Source organism: Lytechinus variegatus, chromosome 3 (assembly GCF_018143015.1).
Source record: "Lytechinus variegatus isolate NC3 chromosome 3, Lvar_3.0, whole genome shotgun sequence".
Lineage (NCBI taxonomy): Eukaryota > Metazoa > Echinodermata > Echinoidea > Temnopleuroida > Toxopneustidae > Lytechinus > Lytechinus variegatus.
In genome coordinates, this window is record NC_054742.1 from 37,801,198 (window position 1) to 37,826,828 (window position 25,631).

Consider the following 25,631-nt stretch of genomic DNA (forward strand, 5'->3'; position numbering starts at 1 on the left):
GGGTTGCTGTTCTTCATAAAATGTTTATTACTGGCTTAAAAATTGATTTCATATTGTCTTAGGTATTCTGCACTTAAAACTTAGATAATGTTGCACTCTTCCTAATACATCAAAATTTTACAAGTGGTTCGGACAACGAAAACATCTTCTTTTTCTTATAACCACAATGGCAGTTATTCAGTATTGAATATCTGATCAACTGCATTGCTGCAATTACCCGCGATCATGATCCCTTTTCCCGTTTTGTTAAAATTCACATCCTATTCAATAATTATTTGACATGCTTGATTATTTCACCCTTCTATCGCCCCCTTAAATAAAAAAGGAATACAAATTTCCAAAAATGTACGTTGCCCGATACGCCCTTATACTTTACAGATGTTACGCGCGTCACGCACTGTAACGTTAAAAATTAGTAATTCTCTCCTTTTTTGAGGGAGGAGTTGTTACACCTAAAAATGTAATAAAACCCACAGTGCAATAACACCTTCAAATGCACGGGAGGGTGTCATATTAATGCCTGTAGCCAGGTGACCTCTTAAGTCTGCGTTTTACTTTAGAGTTAAAAGCTGACCTAGAAAATCGTAGAATACATTTATATATATATAAAAATAAAAAAAAACATATAAAAAAGTTTGAAATAAATAGTGATTTCATTTTAATTGTATTTCGTTTGGTATATCATATCCAAACATCTCGAAATCAAGCCGATAACGTTCGTACAACCTAATGACGTCTTCAGTTGGTATCTTTGTGTAATATGGAATGATATGACTTGAGCTATTTGTTGGGCTGCTACCACTCGACGAAGGGAATTTTACCATGTCAGAGATATGGAGGGATTTCAAAACGAATTCAACATCCCTGCTCATCGTTTCAATCTTTCCAATTATATCATAGTTGATACTGCAAGGTGAACACATCTTATATATTTCTTTCCAATGCTTGTTGTCTCTGCCTTTTGAATCACCATCTCCTTCATGTTCTTCCCCAAGATACTTCACAAAATCTCCAAATGTAAGGTCATACGTCTTATGTGTAGAAGTGGGATAAAAGTGCTTCAAAATCCTATTTCCAAGCCCCCTTTGCCATCCTTTGGCTCCACTGAACGTCGAATTCGGGGAGAGTTTGTTCGTGTATGCAGAAAGTACACGCGACATTGGGTGTCTTGCAAACATAATCTTTGTGTAGCTTTCCAAAATATGTCTTCTCATCTGCCTCGTCTGACGGAAGAAAAAGTCAAGATTTTTCTGTTCATGATGATTGATATCATGTTGATTTATTTCATCAGTGTCGCTGATTATCCCTTTAAGAACGAGGAATATTCTTTTCCAACTGGTACACGCCACCTTCGGAACGAAGCAAAATATTACTTTGTGATTGTGGTCAACTATGATATTAAATGGAGGTTTGTTTATTACGTCATCTCGTGATGTCATATGATATTTTTCACACACGTTTATAATCCTATTTTGACGCTCCTTTTGAATGACCTTCTGTGAGTGGATGAATGCATCTTGAATGACCTCCTGTGTGAGATGGAAGATAAATCACAGACAATACGGAGTTATAAATTTGATTAAAAGTGAAATTTAGGGATAAAATTTCTTTATACATTCTTATCGGCGTTCCAAGTAGACTTTTCATGATCATTAAGTCAATTTGAAATATCTGGTCAACATAAACAAACAGGAGTTTATTAGATTAGTGATTACATGTAATATTATTAGTAAGTAGAAACTGGTATGTCAGGACAATCTTGCGCGAGAAGACGAATTATTCATTCACTTGATTCTAGGACAACGTTAGGCAACTCGATTTACTATGAAACGTCAAGATGCGAGCTATTCACATAACGGGTTTATCGATCGTATGTCGAAAGTCTATATGGTCCCGAGGGGTTTAACCTTCGGTATCAAACAATTTTTTCTTAAGAAATGGAAGAGGTGACGAGTTATCAGAACTTGGCAGATCAATGTGATAAGGACAAGTAAAGGAGGTGACGGGTTATCAGAACTCGGCAGGTCAAAGTGTTTAGGACAAGTAGACGAGGTGACGACTTATCAGAACTCGGCAGCTCAAAGTGTTAAGGACAGGTAAACGAGTTGATGGGTTATCAGAACTCGGCAGATCAAAGTGTTAAGGACAAGTCGACGGGGTGACGAGTTATCAGAACTTGGTAGATTAAGTGTTAAGATCAAGTAGACGAGGTGATGGGTTATCAGAACTCGACAGATCAATGTTATAAGGACAAGTAGAGGAGGTGACGAGTTATCAGAACTCGGCAGGTCAAAGTGTTAAGGACAAGTAGACGAGGTGACGACTTATCAGATCGACAGGTCAAAGTGTTAAGGACAGGTAGACGAGGTGACGATTTATCAGATTTCGGCAGGTCAAAGGATTTAAGGACAATTCGCAAGGTGACGAGCTATCATAACCTGGCATGCCAAAGTATTAAACAGAAATGGAAGAGGTGACGAGTTATCAGAACTTGGCAGATCAATGTGATAAGGACAAGTAAAGGAGGTGACGGGTTATCAGAACTCGGCAGGTCAAAGTGTTAAGGACAAGTAGACGAGGTGACGACTTATCAGAACTCGGCAGCTCAAAGTGTTAAGGACAGGTAGACGAGTTGATGAGTTATCAGAACTCGGCAGATCAAAGTGTTAAGAACAAGTAGACGAGGTGATGGGTTATCAGAACTCGACAGATCAATGTTATAAGGACAAGTAGAGGAGGTGACGAGTTATCAGAAATCGGCAGGTCAAAGTGTTAAGGACAAGTAGACGAGGTGACGACTTATCAGATCGACAGGTCAAAGTGTTAAAGACAAGTCGACGGGGCGACAAAATATCAGAACACGGCAGGTGAAAGCATTTAAAGACACAAGTCGACGGGGTGACGAGTTATCAGAACTCGACAGATCAAGTGTTAAGGACAGGTAGACGAGGTGATGGGACATCAGATCTCGGCAGATCAATGTGTTAAGGACAAGTAGAAGAGGTGACGAGTTATAAAAACTCGGCAGGTCAAAGTGTAAATGTCAAGTAGACGAGGTGACGACTTATCAGTACTCGGCAGCTCAAAGTGTTAAGGACAAGTCGACGGGAAAGTGTTAAGTCAAGTGGACGAGTTGATGAGGTATCCGAAATCGGCAGGTGAAGCATTACAGGGCAATTCGACGTGGTGACGAGTTATCGGAATTCGGCAGGTCAAAGTGTTAGGGACAAGTCGACGGGAAAGTGGTAAGGACAATTCGACGAGGTGACGAGTTACCAGAACTAGGAAAGTCACAGCATTTAAGGACAATTCGACGGGATGACGTTAAGGACAAGTAGGCGAGGCGACGAGTTATTAGGACTCGTCAGGCAAAGTTTACTGGACAAGTAGACAAGGTAACGATAAGTTGTCATCTAGTATTTCAACTGTTTGTTTTTTGCCTACATGATGTCATTTTTCCCTATTCCGTAGAAACCATCCAGAAATGAAACATCCCAAATAAGCACATGGTGTCATCAATCAGATATGCAGTTGAATCTAAATGAAAAAGTTAGCGCCTTCATTGATCACCTTGATTGCCGAAACGGGCCCCGAATATATGTCATTGGCACCATGGTCCTCTTTCATACAGAATTGTCGTAATAAAAAATGCATAATTTCTGTAACAAGTTTAATATCAGCAAATCAAATTGAATTATTTTAGTAAGATTGAACTATTATTTCACATTTGTTATTGTAACAAGTTTCCTGAAACAGGTCCCATTCGTTAGACTCGCGCATGTTCCACATTATAATGTATATTGTTCATCCCTTGGATAAATTTCAATTAGTTGTTTGTATTCCATAATTCTTATAATTTCTGTTTCATATTACATCGGCAATTTAAAAATGAAATGTTAAATAGTACTTACGGAATGAAAGGTAGCGTTTCCTCTGGACACAACTTCAGCGATTGGTGTGAAATTAGACTTTGGGGGCTCTGCTAGAATGAAAAATAAATCACGGTTACATCGTATAACTACAAGAAGAAAAGCAACAAGAACAACTATAATACTAAAGATAATAGTAATAATCAAATAATAATAACCATAATAACAATAATAATACTAATATTATTATTGTTAATAATAAACATTAACATCAATATCAATATTAATATCAATATTAATATCAATATCAATATTAATAATAATATTGACATAATAATAAGAAGAAGAAGAAGAGAAAGAAGAAGAAGAATAAGAAGAGGAGGAGAAGGAAAAGGAGAAGAAGAAGAGGAAGAAGGAAAGTAGGAGGAGGAAGAGGTGAATAAGAAGCAAATGTACCTTTAGAAGACTTCTGAATAATGATTTCTTTCAGCAGGTTGGGTGATATCAAGGAATAAGAAGATACCATCGCAACGAGGAGTATTGTCCCAATAAGAAGTAGCTTAGATTGTTTGTAGTTAGGCATGATTAAATATTGCATGATATCATGCACGATGTGGAATGTTCACGCTCATCAAGTCAGGATCAACTGTATATCATAAAGAGAAATACAGTGCATTAGTATACACTAATGATATCAAAAGTATTCGCGAAGGTTTGATGAAAATACATCGAAAAACTAAAGAGGGTAAAAAAAATTAAAATGTTTGATTTATGATGTCATTTGCAAGCAGCTCCCCCCACATGTAATGCATAAATTCTGTAAACTCAATTTTTATTGGAAAATGATGAAGAAAACATTTTTCTTATAGAATGAAGTATGGAATAATGTGTCTGATGATTTATTCATAAAATTCAAGTTATTGTTATTTTTTTATTTTAAGGAAATTGCAGTTTTGGGGAAATTTATATCATAAGACATATGCAGGAGTTACTTAATTGTGACGTCACAAATAGAAAGTTTAAACATTCATATCTTAATTATTCTTTAGCGGAACTTTAAACAATATTCTGTCTATTATTCAAGTTTTAACTTATAATCAGAGTGATCCTCGCCTTTAAGTGCTGACCAGTTTTATAAAACATAAATCATTATTAGATAATGAACTCGATACACTTTTTAAGTTATGACGTCTGATGTATTTATATTGTGAGCAAGAACGATATGGCGGTCTTTTAACAATTCAGTGTTTGAAATTTTCCAAGCAAATTTTCTGCAATAATGATACTAGAACGCCTTGGACGCTCCTCCCCCTTAAACCTTGGGTAGGAACAAAGGTACATCTCATCCCGTCTTGTTCAGTCAATATTTTGACCAGTAGGGTGGGGTCGTTTGTTTGGACACCTTTAACGACGCATTTTACGAAATATATTATCAGAGGGAAGGTTCTCCCTGAAATGCAGAAAAAAATTTGGCAAAAATAGATAAGAAAAATCAAGTATTTAAAATCCACATGAGATCAGTCCCCCCCCCACAAAAAAATGTAATGCGATACAATTTCGCAAAATGTTATCAAATGAGATGAAATACATTGTTCTTGTGCATTCAAGATATCATCAAACACATTTTAGGTAAATTATTTCCAAAAAGAATTCCCAATAACATTTTTCCTTTAATAGTACCATTATTGTTGAATCGATTTCACCAATATCGTTATAAACTTAAATCCCTGTTCATTATGTTTGTATGCATATCTGGATATGAGTCGTTTTAAATCATCATGACTATGGTATTGTAATCCTTTACGCAAAAAAAGTTTTTTGTTTGTTTGTGTGTTGTTGTTGATATTTTTTTGCTTAGTAGATACACATCCACACTCACACTAAATGTCACAACGACACACAGTTGCTCGGAATTAATTTCAGAAATTATGACCTTTTTTCTGCATGTGAATTGTATGCATAACACTTGTTGCAGGTCCGGGGGCACTTAAGAGCACTTAAGTTATTTGCATAATGACCAGATGAAAGCAGATTAATTAAATTAACTGGAAGGAAAATCAAATAAAGTCCAGTCTTGTATGATATTTTTCATTGCTGCCTTCATTGCCCTTACACTACCCCTATCAATGACATTATTAGATCTCATGGTGTTGATGTAATGCTATATGCAGATGACTCACAAATGTATATTTTCTTCAATCAATGTGATCTCCAAGTTTCAATTGACCCCCCCCCCCCCGCCTGATAGCATGCATCGTTGATATTAGAAGTTGGGTAACCAAAAATAGGCTGTTTCTTAATGATGAAAAAACTGAACTTATACATTTCACTTCGAAGTTTCGTACAGAAATAAGTCTGATTGATGTTAGGGTTGGCAATAATCATGTTGCTCCTGCTGCCAATGCTAGAATCTGCAAATCTGCCATGATAGCAATCAGATGTATCAGTCGAATAAGAAGGTTTCCGAATAAAGAGGCAACAAAAACGTGGTTCGTGCATTTGTCGAATCGACTCATGTCAAAGCTTGTTATTTGATCTTCCCCAAAACGACATACATTGTATATATATATATAGATGCTGCAGAATATTACAGCTAGGCTAGTAACTCGTACCTAGCATTCCCAGTACCCTAAAGAAATTACATTGGCTTTCTGTCGAAAAGCGCATCACATTTAAGATTCTTTGTTTAGTTTTTAAAGCTCAGCATGGCTTATTATCTCCATCATACTTGTCCATTTTACTAAATGATTATAACCCATCTCGTAACCTTCGATAAGCAAGCAAGTACTTCTGCAGAATCCCAAGACCCATACATGCTTTTATGGAAGTAAATCATTTGCTATATCTGGACCGACCCTTTGGAACAAATTACCCCCTACATATCAGACAAGCATCCAATTATTCGACTTTCAAGCCCTTACTTAAAACTCATATTTTCCTAAACTCATAACTAGGTGTAGTATTGGTAAATATTTTATTGGTAACAAGTGCAAGTTGAAATGTTAAGTAAATCTGTAATTCAAAAGTCTATTTCTTTGTTGGTAAACTTACCATATGTATTTTGTTTCCTTTATTGTAAAGCGCATATATAGAAACTTTCAGTTTATTATGCGCTACATTATTATTATATTATTATTATTAATTTGCCGAGTTTAATCTTTTTTTTCCTTCTTATCCTATAATCTATTCATCAAACTGTCAGCCATTATGTTTAGATGATTATTCCATTCACTTTATTAAACTTATATTAAACACAATGACGGCGAAATCAAAAATAATAATTTCATCCCAATTTGATGGGAATTTCTTCATAGTTTGACTGTATCTCAAGTCGATTTTGATTAATGTTTATACTCATTAAAAGAGTAAAAACAGGTTCACATTTATTAAAATGTTGGGGACCTCGTATAACTGTTCCACTTTCGAAGGCAGAATTAAAGCGTTGGGTTATTAGTTCGAACTTGTGTTCACATTGGCGTCACATTTCTCTAATTTGATTATACGATGACGCCGTTTTGAAACTGGAGTGGAGATTCTCTAGCCCCCCCCCCCCTCTCTCTCTCCTCACCTCAACCATCCACTCTTAAAACCACACACAACAAACACTTGTAAAATGTTGACATGAGGTCGGCTTGTTATACGGGAAGTGCTCCATGTCGTTTAAATAATTACCAAATTCATCATTCGCACTTACATTTCCCCCTATTATATTTATTTTTCTTATTGCATATAGGCCAATGCCACTTATGCATTGATTGATGGATTATAGGCTATGGAACGTTAATTGTCGATAAAGATGTGTTGATTATATAACACTGAGGATTGAAGCTCAAAAGAGGTATATGCCTCTCAAAAAATACAAAAATTATCAACTTTCAAAGAGGAAACTTTGTCAAACCAATCAATTAGAAGATTGATAGTTTGGGGTGGTCCGGATCGTATATGATATCTTCACAACATTTTTTTGCAGCAATCAATAATACAAATCTAAAACAGCAAAATAGTAAAAGATAACTGAGATTATTAATTTCATCATTTTTTTTATTATGAACTTGCCTCATATCAATAAGAAATAACATGAAGATTTTTTTTGGCCAAACAATGATAGTTTACTTTAATCTAAGCTCATTCTAGACAAATTGATTTCAATTTTTCTTCGTCCACAGAATTTCCCCCGAACCGAAATACGAAAGAAAGAGTTTCATGACAAAAACATGATGAAATATTTTGATAACATGTTTATTACATGCATAACTAATCTCGATGAATAACAGTCATTATAGTACAGGGTCGACAGTCATAATAGTCGATGAGGTTCGCTAGTCATAATAGTAGAAGAGGTTCGCCGGTCATAATAGTAGATGAGGGTCGCTAGTCATGATAGTAGAAGAGGTTCGCCGGTCATAATAGTAGATGAGGGTCGCTAGTCATGATTCATCTCAATATCATCAACGTTTGAACTGTGTAAGTAAGTGCATGTGATGAGATTCATATCAAATATAGAACAATTTTAACTGAAGGGTGGTTAATTGCAGTTTGATGTTTATCACAGAGAGATTTAAAGAATTGTCAATCTACTGCAAACGGATTAATCTCAAACATGTTTTATCATTATTATTATTATTGATATTATTACCATTATTATCATTGTCATTATCTTATCATTGTTATTATTATTATTATTATCATCATCATTTTCACTTTCATCCAGTCATGTGATTGGTTAGGTACTTCAGATATAGATGTAAATATTCTACAGTAGTTCAATACACGCAGGATAACAGAAGTAAGTTCACAACGAACTGGCTATATGGAGACTGGTAAAAGTCAATCTAATAACTGCTGTTAATTACTATTCAGAGAGCTGTCAAAATAACACTTGAGTTTACAGGAAACGTCAATCAAGTTTTGAGAAATGACAATTCTATTCCCACTTTATGGCCAACTATCAATTTAAGTCGAATGTAATTAACATCGCCAAACTTTTCACCTGATTCCTTTCATATTTGATCTTGATGTTACATGCAGAATAATGAATACAATCCAAAGACATGTTCGTGCCACTGTTGAAGGACACTCCAATATAATTGTCATTGATGATACAACGGTTATGAAAAGAGTTGTCAAAGAATAGTCGGCGTTCAATAATGATGAAAAACAATAATAACATCTCAGATTTCCTCTTTGTAGCTTTATTTACTGGTATTCCAACGAGCTCTGTGTAACCTAAAATGTTATTATATGCTATAGTGGAGTGGCATTCTGACAAAATATATCCCAATCATGCAAATTGTGCAGTTCGGGTATATTATGGAACCACCATTGTCGCAAATGTAGATTAAGAACAAACTCAGATTGTGAGACATCTTAACATTGTCCTTGGGCGCGCGTATAATGACGAAAACAAAATTTGATCTGCATGAAAATCGTGATCACAATACGCGAGAATCAAGAGACAGATCACCGATTTCGTCCTCATGACGAATTAAATTTCTAGTTTTAATCTAAAATTACTCTAACTTTTCAGGACAGACTGTGAAGATAAATTTAGGGTTTTAATTGTATGTAAGGTAGTCCCCAAATAATCAAACCGAGACCCTATATATACTGTCATTTAAGAAAATTTTATGTGAGTACTGCAATCTGAAAAAAAATTATTCAATCTAATTTTCCATTTAACTTTACACATGGGACTATGATTAAGTTTAAATGACCGGGATGGTAGACAACTATTCATAGATAAAGCCTCACAGTTATATATTATTAATTTCATACAACCATTAAATATCTCTAGTTTTGCAAATTCTGTCCTTTTAAAAGATACACCTACTGTTTAATATTAGAATTATCTACATCAGTCTGTGCAATATTTGGTTCCATTGATATTAGAATTATATATATATCTGTCACATAGCGAGAATTGCATAATTCTATACACTACACTATTATTCTTCTCCATTCTATACTAATATCATGCCAAACGCCTGGCAAGATCGATCCTATGACCTCCTGTTTATGAATGAGGCGGGCGCCCTTCCACTGAGCCATCATGTTCATGGAACCGTTTCATGGAAAAACATGTCAGGCATTTTTATCCGACTAAGTCTGTTTTATCCAACAATTAATGATAGTAAGACTGTTCATGCTGTTTGTCATTCAAATGAAATATAGGAAAGTTGTCAGATCTGACAACCAGTTAGACAAAAATGTTAATGTAATCAACACTCCCCAGAAGTGGTTTCTTTGATATAGTACAAAACAAGGAAACAAGCTCATTTCTGAAATATATCCGAACTCAAGTAGTGATTGAAATCCTAAAAGAATTGAATATCAAATGAAAACACATCATCTTTTCTCTCGCAAAAATAGGAAATAAGTCAGAATCATTGACCGAAAGCATATAATCTCATCTCTCGGAAAGAATGAAAAATAAGTAATGATTATTGAAGCTTTGCGAAATACGCTTGAATGACAATATGATATTCATTATCAACTGTGTACACTGTAAACACATGATCCATGTAAAATATTGGTTGATGTTTTATTGAAAACTGCATGACGCTGCTTTGTTCGTGTAGTTACTCAATCATGAATGTTTATGAAGCCTGCATAATGCGTTGAATAATCATTATTGTTGATATATATATAGAGAGATGAGTGTCTTAATTAATCAAATATAGTGGGTTGGCGTATCCATTTGGTGCTTTACTTGATATTTCATTAATAATTTCGAAGAAGTGGGTAATAGATATTACCAATGTTCTAATTCTGATAAAGGTTATTTCTACCTTTGTATTAACATCATTTTTGTGCATGAAAGAAACACAAATTATGGGTGAAGAGTAACATGTTTAAGCGATCATAATTAAAAAATGACAAGTAATTTTGGCCAAAAGTGATTTGAATGATTGGAATGTCCATTGAGATCCACATTAAATCCATCATGCAAATGGTCATTGTCAGCGGGACGACGGTAATCTTTGTAATGTCCATATAGTGTGATTTTTTTTCTTCATGAGCGACGGCAAGGGGGCAATCGCCTCTTATGCTTTTCCAAAAGTTACAAAATGAAAAAAAAAATAAAAAGGAAAGAAAGCGTACTTGATAGTTCAAACTCACGAGTAAGAAAATTTATTTGGCACGGTTTTACTAGCTATTCACGTATTGTCTCTAAGATTCAATTATGCTGCTGCTGATGCTACGAATAGCCAACTGTGAGAGCAAACGACAGACATCCGAGTACCAGCACTATAACAGAAAATCAATACAGTTTGGGTGAAAATAATGAAAAGACCCGTTCAATACACGATATTTGTTGATGTCTAGTTCAACAGACAAATTTTTATGATTTTATTAAAACTCTGGTTTTTGACAAGCTGAAAGCTTGTCAGAGCATTGCCAGACGAAACAACAAGAAATATATATGCCTAATATGTACATATATATGGTTTATTTTTTGCTGACCGGTTTTATTCTGTGTTCCAAAATGTTCAAAGTTATTCTTATAAAACACTATCAGGTTTTTCATATCCAAATAATTCAAAATCGAGACGATATCTTTGATAAAGTTTGTGTAAATCATCCTGAGGAATATCAGCGTAGTAAGACTGGTAAAGAGACTTTGATGAACTGTTGGTCGGACTACTCCCATTCGAAGATGGAAACTTGACGACATGGTCAGCATGAACACGACGAAGAATGTAAAGAGCGTCGTCAACCAGGGTCTCGAAATGGCTGATAACGTCGTAGTCGATGTCACAAGGTTTGCATCTGTGCGTGATCTCACCCCAATGACTATTCTTGAGAAGTGATGGTTTCTCTGTCTTCGTCGTTAAAAATTTCACAAATTCATCAAATCGGAGATCATATTTGATTTCATCTCCGTGTTTATTGACGATCGTTTTTTGCTCGACGCTCCCACTCTTGTTATTCAATAAAGTACTTGTTCTGTATCCTTCCAAGATATGCAAACCAATTTTTTTCTGAAATATTATTGATGTTTTCGAAGTGGAGCCTGCCCATAATTTATTCTGAAAGGCAGATAATACACGATGAAACGGGTGGCGAACCACCAAAAATTTGGTGTAGCTCTTTAGGATTTCAGCTCTCTTGCTCTTGTTGTAAGACGAAAGAAATGAGAGTTTACGAGGTCCGATAACATTATTGACCTGAGTTTGTGGCAGATCATCAGGACGTTTCATGACACCATTTAAAACAAGAAAGACTCGCTTCCAGCTAGTGCAAGCCACCTTGGGAACATAGCAATAGACGAGCTTGTATTTCTCATCGACGATGAAATGACTGTCTTGGGAGCCCGCTACCTCGTGGACACCATTCGCAGAGCATACATCTGCTAAATGCTTTCTACGGCGCCTTTGAATGTCGGCCTGGATGTTCATGAATTCAGATGCGTTAACTTCATCGTTCGATGTCAGCATCATAGTCGAGTTCGATCTCGTAGGATGAATTACGGGCGAGTGAGCTGTAGATGACGCCATCTAAGAATTGAATTGTGAAACGTAAAATAATTACGATGCGCAATAAAAAAATATATCAATATTATAATTGCATTGACTTTACCGATATACAGATGTCTTACATTTATTATACGCTTATTTTCTTTGTTTTGAATTGTTAGTGCAGGTATTATGATGGAGAGGTCTAATAATATGGAAGAAACATGACCTATGTTTATTAAAAAAAAACTTTTAGCAATAATGCGATTCATTTACATTTGACAACATAGATTCACATACGTAGGCCAAAAATACCATCGATGTATGTTACAAAAGATGAGTAATTTGTGTAAGAGAAAGGTTACAATCCTCGCAGTTTGCCTCTATAAATGCACTTTTTTTCATTTTTACCAAGAGTTGAGATTTGGATTCAAACTAAACTAAAACCGAGATTGATAATACTGTATATCAATCTTAATACGAATTTGATTCGAATCAATAGCGCGACTCTTTTGAAGACGGGTCCATGTGCATGCACTCTCAAAACAAATCAGGCAAAATGACTATTAATCGGGTCAGATGAGTGCAACTGTTATTCTAGTTGTTGTTTAAATACAAAGATTCTGACTACAATATACGTCAGAAATGTGACTGGACATATCAAATGCACCCAGCTGGCTACTGATCTAGTCAAATTAACTGATTTGTTTAACGAGTGTGTTATAGCTATTATGCGTAAATGTGAAATTGTGTTGAAACCATAATGGGTAGATATCAAAATATAACGCTTGAAACAGTTAGTGATAATAGCAATAATAACCCTTACCCCTTTCAAAAACACTGGATGATGTATCCTTGAAAGCGCGTCATATCCTGAAAATATATATAGAGAAATAAGCCTTCCAACCGTCAATATATGGATTTCATAAATCATGACATTTCAAATCTAAATATTGAAATGAATTTCAAACAGTGAGATAAAAAAAATAGAAGAATTTTCCGATAAATTTTTAAGATCCAATCAATGAAAAAAAGTTATTAAAATTTTCATAACAGTCATGGCAATGATAATTCAACCGCTGAAGTTTGATATCTTTGATATATAAATAGAAAATTGCATTGGATTCTGCCAAACTCTTTACAGATCCTTAAACACCAAATTTGGATAGACTGCCACCTTTCTTCACTTTAGAAAATATCAGTGTATAATCTGAAATTGATATGTCAGGAAACGATATCATAGAACCAGAGCCAAAGGGAAGATTTGATTTCATGTCATACACGATATCTAATCTCATTTTGTGTCATGGGTTGTAACAAAAGTCAAATCTGCAAAAGGATCATTAAAGTACACATATGATTAGTTAATGAAAGTACACAATTTACCCTTGTTAATTTTCCTTCACAGCATATGAATGTGAAGCTATATTCTGACTTCTAGTATCACGTAATCATTCAAACCTAAAACACCGGTGAGTCTATATACTACTAACAATTACTAGCAGCCATTTCTGATATATAAAATTCTAAAGTCGTTGTCATAATAAATCGGATAAATAAAGTAAAGTAAGTAAACTTACTGCTTTTAATCATATGTTGAACAGATGGTGTTGTCAATGATGTGAAGATTGATACTACTACCATACAAGCAAGAGCTGCTAGACAGAGAACAACCTTTACTTTGTGAGGTGGCAACATCTTGCTATTGTGATGGCGTGGCGGAGAGTGGCGTAAATGAGAATCATCAAACGCATGTGATCAGAGAACGCTTAAATACTCATATAATATTTGAGTTCTCAATTTTCCGGCTGAATTTCTTTGAGCTCAAATAAGGTGTCCTTTTCCACGAATTCTTCGTGGAACCTATTTCAAATGAACTGAGCACTTTTATTGTAATCACGTCCGTTGACATTTCGTTTCTATCTTCTTGAATAAAGGTTGACAACCGTAAAGCTTGTTCTATAGGATTGTCAGTCATAGCAACGACTAATGATGAAGTATGGATTCCATCCACATGGTTTCTTCGGGTGAATTAGATATGTGTGTCACTAGGCATTTAGTATGATGTGTAAGTTGTAAAATGTCAATAATTATTGAGCACCTTACAAGGTGGATATGTGCGCAATAAATATAGCCTATATTATTATTAATATTAATTCCGATGTTACCACCCCCCCAAAAAAAAAATCAACATCGCAGTTTCAGAAGTTCCGTGCATCTAAACAACGGAATCATCTTACTTATAGTACGAAAACAAAGGCTCTTGACCATATAAAGCATTTTTTTAAATTAGAGTTGACAATGCTGTCCATTATTATAATGGACAGCATTGTCAATAAAAAGATAATGAATGCATACTACAGTTTTTAAGCTTGAGACTCCAGTGCTCATGTTTACACATGAAGTCGAAATCAATATCACAAATATGAAAAAAAAGTACTGCAGAATTTTATGATGCATTGAAAAACATACAAAAAAACGTACAGATGGGGGTCCAACCCCCTCCCCCCAAAAAAAAGAAATAGGAATGAAAAGGAAAGCGTTAAATATGATGTTATTTTCTGAATCTCATGTCAAAATCTATCACAAAATTTGATCTTTATAATAAAATTGTTTACATTTTTGCTCGCTCGTATTAAAAAAAAAAAGAATTTTACGTAATTTGGAGGCTCATTACAACACTTTGTTGAAAAGTTGACTAAGGACCGGTCACAGTTTTCTACAGGATAAGTAAAAGAATGGTCTATGATTTGAAAGTGATTGGATTACGTCACAAGCTTGTCACGTCACGCAATATTTGGTAATGAGCCCGTGACGAATTCATAACCGTAACCTGCCTATCAGGTTCCGGAAGAATAAAATAAAGGCAATATTCATTGATGAACGATCCTTGTAATCTTAATCGTAATAATGTTGTTTTTCATCACTTTATTAAACAAAATGCAACAAAGGAACAGTATATAAAATAACAATACATATGCATTTTATACATCGAATTAGACATAAGAAAAGAGAGAACAGGACAGACACGGTCTCATGACTGACTCGATTCGCGACGGATGAACTCGTTTGTCGACAAATTAGGGATCTCGTCAAAGAAATAACGAACTTTTGTAGTATAGTGCTGAAATTTGAATACATTCACTAAAATGACTACGGTAAACATACATCAGGTTTTTCGTAACCAAATAATTCGAAATCTAACTGAAAGCGTTTGTACAATCGATTCAAATCTCTCCTAGGTACATCGTTATAGTATGACTTTATAGATGCAATATTGGAGCTATTTGTTGGACTACTTCCAATCGATGATGGGAATTGGACGACTGAGTCTGCATGTAGGAGACGGAGAATGTACTCAGCATCGGTACTCAACGTTTCAAATTTACTAATGATATCGTAATCAATTAAACAGGGTGAACACATTTTATGAATTTCTGACCAATGCTCGTTGTCGTACTCCTCGAGAGGGTCGACTAAGAATTTCACAAAATCGGCCATGTTTAAGTCATAGCGGACCATTCCTTTCTTTGTTGAGAGGCTTTTGAAGACCGGACGCTTCGGCTCAAGGAGTGACCAGGATTTGTACTTGTTCAGAATACGCATGCCGATACTCCTTTGCCAGGAGGCACATCTCTCAAAGTCTGACACTGGATCTAGTTTATTCCTGAAGGCTGATAGGATTCGGGAGAAGGGGTCTCGAACGACTACAAACTTGGTGTATTCTCGGAGCATCCTGCGAACGTCTGCCTCTGGATAAAATCCAAGATACTTGAGTTTCCTCGGTGCCACCTTGTTGTTGACTTCTGGCTGTGAAAGCTCATAAGTGTCGTTCATGACTCCTCGAAGAACAAGAAGTACTCGTTTCCAACTGGTAGAAGCGATCTTCGGAACAGAGCAGTATATAAGTTTGTATTTCTCGTCAACAATTAGGCGATGTTTTTTTCTCTTCAAGAGATCTGAAAATGTTCCTCTTAGATCATATCTCCTGCAGGTTTGGTGTAACTGCTCTCGTCTTACATTCTGAATCGATTCTTGCTCATCCATGAAAGATATTGTAGATGACGTTATGTCACTTTGCGCTTTGGTTGAAAAGTCCATAGATTTGTTGTACAGATTCCCAATCTGTGCATATATTGAGATGGAAGAAATTAAAGTACGACATTGCACCAAGTTTCAATATCAAACCAAGTTTTAAGATACATGTATGTATAACTGTATAATGTACAATCGACAGGGAGTCCATGCAAAGTAGGACAATTGGCTTGAACTGGACAACCCTGTCTCTCTTCTCCTTTTTTTTAAAGAAAACGTGAATATTAGATGAATGAATGAATCAATTAAAAAAAAACACCATAATACATAAATGAATGAATAAATAAATAGATAAATGAATAAATGAAGAAATAAAGAAATCATAAATATATATGAATAGCAATATCAATCCAAGTTTAACTAATAAAAAAAGAGTGATCATATGGCCGGAAAAGGTCCATGGGAGTAGACAACATCTTGCCCTCTAATAGGTTGAAATTAAAGCATTTCATTATTTGTTATAAGCCTGTATTACTTGTGCATGCTTGCTTTGATAGTCATTATCATGAATTGTTTTTTCCAACCGTTCGTTCATTTCTATTAATGTATAGTTTTGGGGAGAATATCCATAACACACTTGAGAATGTAAGAGTGTCGGGGCTTTTGATTAGACCACCAGAGATAGAAACAACTGATAAATTCATGACGTATATCAGTTTTGGTCACATCGATTGATACCATAGTTACATCCATCAATGTGTTTTTAATGAACAGACATTATTGTTGAAGATTCATCTACATTCCATTTCTTGCATCATGAACTATATATCTGGCTTTAAAATTGAAAGATTGTAGGTGATAGTACCGTGAATGGTATCGCATTTTGTGCTCCCTCTCGGAACTGCACCTTGGGTTTATAAATGGGATCTGTATGGGAAGGAAATAAAGTCAAATGTATATGATAAGAACATTTGCCTATAAGACCATGCCTACTTCACATAAAATATGATTGTTTGTTAGATTGATATTACTCATATATCATATGAATTTTGATGATGGTTTTAAGTCCAAGTCTACCTAAATATTAAGCTGATTTAAATAATCAAATAAAAGTCAAATAAGGCAAGGATGCCACTAACAACCTTGTATTGCATCATCGCAGGGATCAGGGGCGGCGGAACGTATTTTCCTTTTTTGGAGGTGGGAGCCAAAAAGGGTACTTGTATGTTAAAATTGGCATTTTGGTGTAAACGGATACTGTCACCATGAGATTATCATCTCATCAAGTAGATGTGTGTTTTGTAGTAATTAAGTTGAACAAAGAATTTTTGAAGTGATTTCTGATTGATAAGATATATATCAAGGCTTCATTTTTTCTGCGAAGAAGCGGCTTGGGAAAAAAAACAAATCTGAAGGTGTGAATCTCGCTTGTTTGGTCAATTCTGGCGCTAATTACTCATAAAGGACATGCTCGTGAGATGTTGCGAGCGCAAATCGCGAGCTCAAACTTGTGGACATTTCATGTAAAGACATGAAAATTAAACATTCCGAGCCGTATTTGTTATCATGAAAATGATGTACATCTAATCAAAGAATTAACGCGAAGCGCGAGCTTAAATTGTTAATATACTGACCTGGGGCCCGTTGCATAAAACTTGTTATTATAGTAACTTTGTCATCCGACAGTAACTACCATGGTTACAATGGTCAGCAGCCAATCAAAATCAAGGATTCCATGGTAGTTACCACTGGATGGCAATGTTACCATAATAGTAACTTTTATGCAACGGGCCCCAGAAAAATCTGATAAGGACTGCATTTAGTGACTGTTTCAGCGCGAGCTGAAAATTTGTGATATTACAACCTAAAAACTTGAGATCTCTAAGCACTTTTTGTAACCAAGAACAGATTGAGTACCTTTGTAAACAATAAATGATGCGAGTGCGAAGCGCACGCCAAAACTTTTGTGATTTTCTAACCTAAAATGTATTATGTTTCACCTCAAAAACTTTCATTTTGAAAAAGGGGCACTTTCCATTTTGGAAAAGGTTATTTTTCCTATTGGGAATATCGGGGGAAAGGGCAAGTGCCCCCTGCCCCCCCCGGTTCCGCCGCTTCCGGTAGGGATAAACTATTAGAACTGTCATCATTATCATAGATCCCCAAATCTTTTCCTTAAATCTAAGCCCATCATATCAATAAAAATAATCACTGGATGATAAAAAACAACAACAACAACAAACCCTTCAAAAACATACATTCGTTTCCGAGTAATCCCGTTACTGGAAAAAGGAAGTTATGCTGTTTGATTCTTTAAAAAGGGCAAATCATTATGTCCAATAATTATTATCATGTGATTTTCTCAATTTGTTTTTTTTTATGTTATCGAAAGATTATATTTTGAAATTTGACAATCGTAGAGGCAGACACGGAAAGAGAGGGAGTGGGTGGGGTATGATAATACACACCTGGTGGAATATCAAGTAGTCTCCGAAGAACGAACTCGAGATTGACGATGATCAACGAAACGATGATGCAGAAAACAATGGTGTTCTTGTTCGTTAACATTATGGTCAACACAACCATCTTTTAAAGATACACTTTTAGACATCCATGGACAGCAGGTAGAGTAAAGGAGAAATACAATCAGTAGTGCAATGTAATTCCCATCAGCAATCGTTCCCTTTGTATTAACTCTTATAATGTTCATACTACACGTTAGTAATATATAGATTGAATGATAAACCATAATGTGCATTGATGAGAGCTTTAAATCAATATCGTTGATTCATTGCAATTTATTAATTCTGTTACTTGTTATCGAGCGGAAGGTGTACTGTTAAGTGTGTTTTGGGAGTCACTCTACAATCATTGTGCAACATCAAAATATATTTAGAAAATAATTTCAAATCATAAATAGCAAATTACTATCTCATAGGTATGACTTAGAAAGGGTTATTTTATCTAAAGCTAAAAAATCGTGGTATGGCATTAGAATGGTTTATTGATTATTCACGAAACAGCAAACAGTTTGTTAATTATGATGTTAAATGAATACAGGTCTATTTCATGTGGTATTCTACAATAATCAGTTTTGGATCAAATGTTATTTCTGTTGTATGGAAACGATTTAGCAAACTCTTCATATTATTTCAATTTCAATTTTTAGGATGACTCAAGTTTATTTCATGATTTAATTTGTGATGATTTATCGGAAATACGCCTTAATTGAATAAAGATATATAAAAGCAAGGTGTAATGCCAACAAATATAGAATAATGCTAAAAATAACAACAAATAAATGTAGCGTAAACGAAATTTTCATATGAGAACACTTGTCATGGAAGGAAACTTTAATATAGTGTGAGGAAGGAACATTATTTCTCGGTATGTACTGACAAAAATCTGACGTGGAAAAACACGCTAACCTTCTATGTGCAAAGCAAAACATTGGAATGCTTAATAGATTGCGGAATTATTTTACAAAGACATTTTACCACATATACATGTAGCCTGGAAGTTTGGGTGGGACATGCAAAAAAAATCATGAACCCTATTATTATTGATGAAAAAAAGAAATGCTATAATAGAGAAATGATATTCAACCGTAATAGCTCCTTTACATATTTTCAAACAATAACAAAATTTCATATGCGTATTTATGCACGATTTGTGTGATAATCGGTTGCCGCGTAGTTTTATTGATTGATTTTTATTAAATAGTGTAAATACGTCGCTTAATTATCTAAAACAGTAAAAAGTATTATCGACAAACAAATTCTTTAAATTCAATAAATTTTCCATGCTGAAAATACACTTATAGTTTTGAAAAATTACAATACAATTATTAACAAAAATAAATCTAAGTACGCCATTGTTGAAAATTTTTTTTTTAAAGATAATTTCAGTAATCAAGTAACCTATTTAATTCGTCGAGGACTGAATTCATTTAGATTGAATTCACTACCGAATCCCAATGTCAAGTAAATTTACATGAAAAAGGTAAATCACTTAATTAAAAAAATGATCAAAACACATTTGGTAATTGGAGCTGACGTAATGGCAAAAATAATAGCATAATGCTAATCGAGGTTAGCCCCAAATAATACTTTGAATAGTAATTTAAACTAATTTACTATTAAAAAAATATATTTTTCTCGCTAACTTTGCTTTTTGCATTTTTTTCGCGAAAAGTGCAGCATACTACCCAGCCACCTTAATTAGTTTGTTTTATTACGCCACTGATTTGCGAAGCTGCTCTAAAAAAATCTTTATGATTATAAGAATAAGAATCCTCAGACGGCGTGCAGGACACATGTATGTTTAATCACAGGTGTAACAGTTTGTCAGTGGTAAATGTTTGCTTCTGTAACAGATTGTATTTGGTGCTCCCCACTTAAAAAAAAATCGTTACATTGATGATGGAAAGACATCTGCATATAAATTGCGCCGGTAGCTTGTTATACTCTATCTTTGTTCGCAAATTTTTCGCTATAAGGTATGATCTATTCAAATGTGAACAAAACTGTATACACACATCATGGGGGGGGGGTCATGGGGGTGGTGATGTTAAATTATTAAAAGTTTTGTCCGCTCACGGCAAGCACGACAAAAATTATAACAACTTGCGTTTGGGCGATTCCATACGCGTCGTACGGGACATTTTGACAACAATTTCAAGTTTCCTAGCCAAATGCTTGAACAATAAAATATTTTTTTGTCAATGATAAAGCTATAGTGGGTAGTCATGTGAAAAAATAATAACCAATCCTAAAAAATTGATTGGTAAAAAAATAGGTGAAAATATTGGGTGCCGTACGGGACGCAGAAATGTCCCGGACGGCATGCAACATTTTAAGCTCTAATTCACCTATGGACAAAATATTTTTCTTGGTTGCCAGTTTTGTGCATGTCTACCCACTATAGCTTTTTGCCAACATGTTACAAATTATGGACAGAATTAAGAAAAGAAAAAATAGCAAAAGTTGGCATAAATAAATGAAGATTAACAATATCATATACATAAAATGATGATAATTTAAAAAAAATAATGGTTATCTGTGAACGCAGGAGACCCGGCGCCATCAGTATGGCCATGGGCACTGATGTGCATTCACACCTCTTTGACCATAATTTTTTTATTCATTTTTTTTCTCGGAATGCATGTGTCTTAAGGCTACCCTCTCTAACTTCAGTTGAAATCCCATGAAAGAATATTTAAGAGAAATTCGAATTTCGAAACAATTATTTATGACTATAGCTAGACTTATATTACGTTGTTTAAGCTGTTACTATGTCAGTGGCATAGCTAGGATTTTTTTCCTGGGGCACTGGGGGGGGGGGGCAAGAGCCATTTTTTCCGGTGTGTATGTGTCACTAGGGCGGATCCGACTTTCGCCAATAGGGGAAGGGGCCCGAAATTACCTTCACCTATATTTTACCCCATCAGTCACTTCTTAGTTTTATTCTTATAAAGTAACATAAACATGAAATAATCTCATAAGCTTTATAAAAAGTGCGAGTGCGAGCCATTTTTTTTTTACTTTAATGTATTTTGTCCTGAAAATGTAATATTCTGGGCAATGTTATGTGTGATCCTGAACAAGATTCGTATGTAACTAGCTATTTACTGCGAACGCCAAGCGCGAGCAGAAATTTTTATTAAATGTCCTATAGCATTATTGAAAAGGGACCTGTCAGTTACCCACGAAGATGGTATACATTTCAATAATGCGAGCGCGAAGCGCGAGCAAATATTCTTTGACATTTCGACCTAAAAAAAGGTAATTCTAAGCACTTTTCGTATTAATAAATGGGATAGGTATGTAATTAAACAATTGATGCGAAGCGCGAGAGGAAGAAAATTTAGATTTTAGACCTAGAAGCGGGACACTCTATTCATTTCTGTAAATCATAAATAGGATATAGTTAATTGGGTATCATTAATAATGCGATCGTGAAACGTGTGCAGACAATTATTGATATTCTGATGTGAAACTGGATAATTTAAGTACATTTTACATAAAGAACATGCAGGTTATCGCGCATGTTTTAGATTTAGACCTAGAATCGGGGCATTCTGAATACATTTGTTTAATGGAACATTATGGAATACACGTAGACAATATGAACTTGGCAAATCAAACAATGTGACCACGCAGCGTGGGCTTAAAATGCCGATATGTAGACTATAAAATGTACATTTTACAGAGCACTTAAATTTGTAAAGGAAAAAATTAATGAAAGCTCAATATCCGAGCTAAAATATGTTTTGTATATTGACTTAAAAACTTGCTCCATATCAGCTTATTGTTCAAGATATAAATCTCATCGAACAGGCAATTCTGGCGCGAAGCGCAAGCAAAAATTTGATATAGTAACATGAAAGATTTTTTTTGCAAGTCTTCCCCTCTTCCCCTCACATTATTTCATTCACTTGTTTTCCTCCTCTTATTTTCCTCTTCTTTTTTTTCTTCTGTCTTTCTTCTTCTTTTCCTTTTTTATTTTCTTTTTTTCTCCCTTTTTTCTTTTTTTTCTTGCTCCGCCAATTTTTTCAGGGGGGGGGGACCTGGGGGGGGGGCACGGGGCCCTGCCCCCCCCCCCCCCGTAGCTACGCCACTGTACTATGTCAAGCTTGACTATGTGCACCATGCAGATGGGTGTTTCAGATCATTATTCGTTAATGGTGGATGAGGGATGGGGAGGGGGGTGCCAATGAGCAGTTATTGCAACGATTAAAAACGGAACAGAATTATATTTTTTGCTTGTCATTGAGGGGCAAACATGTAGGAAATTTCTTCCCAACGAGAACCTGTTTATTTTGCTTCTGCAAAATGTCAATTAAAATAGAACAGTTTTTCTGCATCCCATCACTGATTAAATCCTGAACGGAATGATTAAAAATATGAATAATATATCAATAATGAATGGATGAATAAATGAACAATAACAGCCATCATACTTGCTTATTATAGCTCTTATTTTCCTTTTACAAGAAGTCTCTATAAGCGCTCTACACACTCTAAAAAGGTTTACCCAATGCTGGGTAAAATGGGAACACCATGTTTGCTGGGTAAAATGATACCTGCGCAATGTTGTGATGAAATTTACCCTTAAAACGTGCATTTTGCCAATTATGAGGGGGGGGGTACACAGCAAACATACATGTATGCATGTTCCCTTTCTACCCAATATTGAGTTGTTATACTCAGTCTTTTTTAGATTGCAATAATGCACCAAACAGCCTCGTTTTAGGCACATGTATGTTTGCTGGGTAAAATGATACCAAATACTTTGCGCAATGTTGTGATGAAATTTACCCTTAAAACATGCATTTTGCCAATTATGAGGGGGGGGGGGGTACACAGCAAACATACATGTATGCATGTTCCCTTTCTACCCAATATTGGGTTGTAATATACTCAGTCTTTTTTAGATTGCAATAATGCACCAAACAGCCTCGTTTTAGGCACAGCTGTTACGAGAGTGAAGTAAGCAAATAAATCAATAAATGAATTTAAAGCAATATCAAATAAAGCTATGTATAAGTAGGCCCTAAGTCAAAAAGCAACAGATGGAAATAAATTGATATAAACATTTTGAGTCACTTAGTGGGCGCACGAAGCGCGCTCAATAGTCGTGAAAAAGAAGCATATGTTACTACATAAAACAATAAAAGCTCGAAGTGTGAGGAAATATATTTGGTGTATATTGACTTGAAAACGGATCGTTTTAGTACCATTTATTTTTATTTATCTCAAACAGACAATGCGAGCACAACGAATTGGGTTTGGGCATGGACTTTATGTTAGTAGGTCCATGGTTTGAGCAAATTAGTAACCTGGCAGGATTGCTCCCTGCACGTTTTATCTTCTATGTAAAAAATGAAACGATTCCGTCGATTAAGACAAGAGTGCACAGTTAGGCGAAGTTCTAAACTCATATTTTTGGAGGGGCTTCTTGAGTCTTGAGAAAGTTTCGAGGTTGGCTTATGCCATCGAGGCGACCGAGAAAAAAAAATAAAAAAAAAATCGCCTATTCAAAATGCTCGATACTGTTTTCATAACCATTTCATCTACCATGTCTACATAACACTCCTCATGTTCTGATAGTGATTGGCACGAGAATTCACATCATGGGAAGGGGGGGGGGGTCAAGACTGCAGAAACATGTAGGCTTATGTAGAGCACTTCATTTTGAACTTCCAAATAAATTTACATATTTTTTAGATCCTGAATGGGATACTCAACATGCAGATAGGATGTAAAAGAACATGACCACAGGATTGGCAGTCTGTATGGCATACTATTAGTCTATGCAATGTAGTAAAGGGAATAGAGTCAAATCACTCAAAGCAGAGGCATTGATCTTGGGAGCAGGGGCGTCACGAAAATATTGAAGAGGGGGCAAACATATCGATTCCCCCCTATAATTTTGACAACTTGAAAATTTGCAACATGCATTGCAAAAATATAACAGTCAAAATTGAATCATCTACTGGAATTTGTTGAAAATTGAAAGTATTAACTTCGTCGCGATAACCGCTGTTGGTGATGAAAACAGCGGTTGGTGAAACGTCGCGACGACAAAGAATTGTAAGTTAATACTTTCAATTTTCAACAAATTCAGTAGATGATTCAATTTTTGACTGTTATTTCAAGATTACTGGATGAATCATAATATTCATGGATTGCAAAAATATGTTTAGAAAAGGGCATCGAAAAACACGTTAAAACCAACGTACAAACCTGCCAATTTTTTCGCGCGCTTTATGTTCAAAGTTCTGTATTATAATTTGGCGCAGAGCGCTAGGAAAGTTGTAGACATTGTTTCACCCCTCCCCCATCCGGAAAATGGATCGACATCCCTGACTAAGAACTTGACCATTTATCCTCGGTCATAGGGAAAATAAATCGACCCAGTCATTTGAAAAAAAAAGATCATAATGAAAGTTATTCAGAGGGCATGTAACTTACATTATTTCCACGCAGCAAGTCAGTCTGTCCGAGCTCCTGCATGTTTCACATTACTTCAAAACACTCGCATCTCCGTGAATCCTCTCTATTCCAAAAACTATCATTATTATGATACAAAATAGCAAATGAACCACACAGCCTGTGTTATACTAAAATGCCTGTACAATATATTGCTCCTTTAGGATCTGTCATTATCGATCTCCAATCAGCTATATAAAGGGAGTTTTCACCAAGATGCCCTTGTGATTAACAAGTGGGTTCATAATATCTTGACTATCTCTGAACACAATGTTCTA

General features: G+C 35.2%; 2 protein-coding genes across 6 annotated transcripts; both read right to left on the reverse strand.

Annotated features, from left to right (window-relative positions):
- Window positions 1–7: 7 nt before the first annotated feature.
- On the reverse strand, window positions 8–25,631 carry LOC121410939 (carbohydrate sulfotransferase 11-like). Of its 5 annotated transcripts, XM_041603342.1 has the most exons (5): window positions 25,336–25,631; window positions 18,829–18,960; window positions 17,226–17,287; window positions 15,845–16,450; window positions 4,442–4,515 (listed from the first exon to the last, which is right to left on the reverse strand). In XM_041603342.1, the coding sequence occupies exons 2-5, from the start codon at window positions 18,944–18,946 to the stop codon at window positions 4,501–4,503; spliced, it is 801 nt and encodes a 266-aa protein (XP_041459276.1). In that variant the 5' UTR covers window positions 18,947–18,960; window positions 25,336–25,631; the 3' UTR covers window positions 4,442–4,500. The 5 variants fall into 5 exon arrangements, with proteins under 5 accessions (XP_041459274.1, XP_041459273.1, XP_041459276.1 ...); XM_041603340.1 differs by lacking the exons at window positions 15,845–16,450; window positions 17,226–17,287; window positions 18,829–18,960 and adding exons at window positions 8–1,529; window positions 3,912–3,979 and having other exon boundaries at window positions 4,326–4,515; window positions 25,336–25,627; XM_041603339.1 differs by lacking the exons at window positions 15,845–16,450; window positions 17,226–17,287; window positions 18,829–18,960 and adding exons at window positions 8–1,529; window positions 3,912–3,982 and having other exon boundaries at window positions 4,326–4,515; window positions 25,336–25,627.
- Window positions 4,442–14,915, reverse strand: LOC121410938 (carbohydrate sulfotransferase 11-like). The gene is made up of 3 exons (XM_041603337.1): window positions 13,906–14,915; window positions 13,152–13,198; window positions 4,442–12,367 (listed from the first exon to the last, which is right to left on the reverse strand). The coding sequence occupies exons 1-3, from the start codon at window positions 14,021–14,023 to the stop codon at window positions 11,372–11,374; spliced, it is 1,161 nt and encodes a 386-aa protein (XP_041459271.1). The 5' UTR covers window positions 14,024–14,915; the 3' UTR covers window positions 4,442–11,371.

What these genes read in the sequence shown, in the direction of transcription:
- LOC121410938 (XM_041603337.1), bottom strand. Translation starts at nt 14,023, where the DNA reads ATGTTGCCACCTCACAAAGTAAAGGTTGTTCTCTGTCTAGCAGCTCTT. An exon ending in TCAACATATGATTAAAAGCA is followed by an intron (nt 13,199 to 13,905) that starts GTAAGTTTACTT and finishes ATATATTTTCAG; the next exon opens with GATATGACGCGCTTTCAAGG. An exon ending in ATCCAGTGTTTTTGAAAGGG is followed by an intron (nt 12,368 to 13,151) that starts GTAAGGGTTATT and finishes TTCAATTCTTAG; the next exon opens with ATGGCGTCATCTACAGCTCA.
- LOC121410939 (XM_041603338.1), bottom strand. Translation starts at nt 18,946, where the DNA reads ATGGTTGTGTTGACCATAATGTTAACGAACAAGAACACCATTGTTTTC. An exon ending in ACTACTTGATATTCCACCAG is followed by an intron (nt 17,288 to 18,828) that starts GTGTGTATTATC and finishes CTTCCCATACAG; the next exon opens with ATCCCATTTATAAACCCAAG. An exon ending in AAAATGCGATACCATTCACG is followed by an intron (nt 16,451 to 17,225) that starts GTACTATCACCT and finishes ATATATGCACAG; the next exon opens with ATTGGGAATCTGTACAACAA.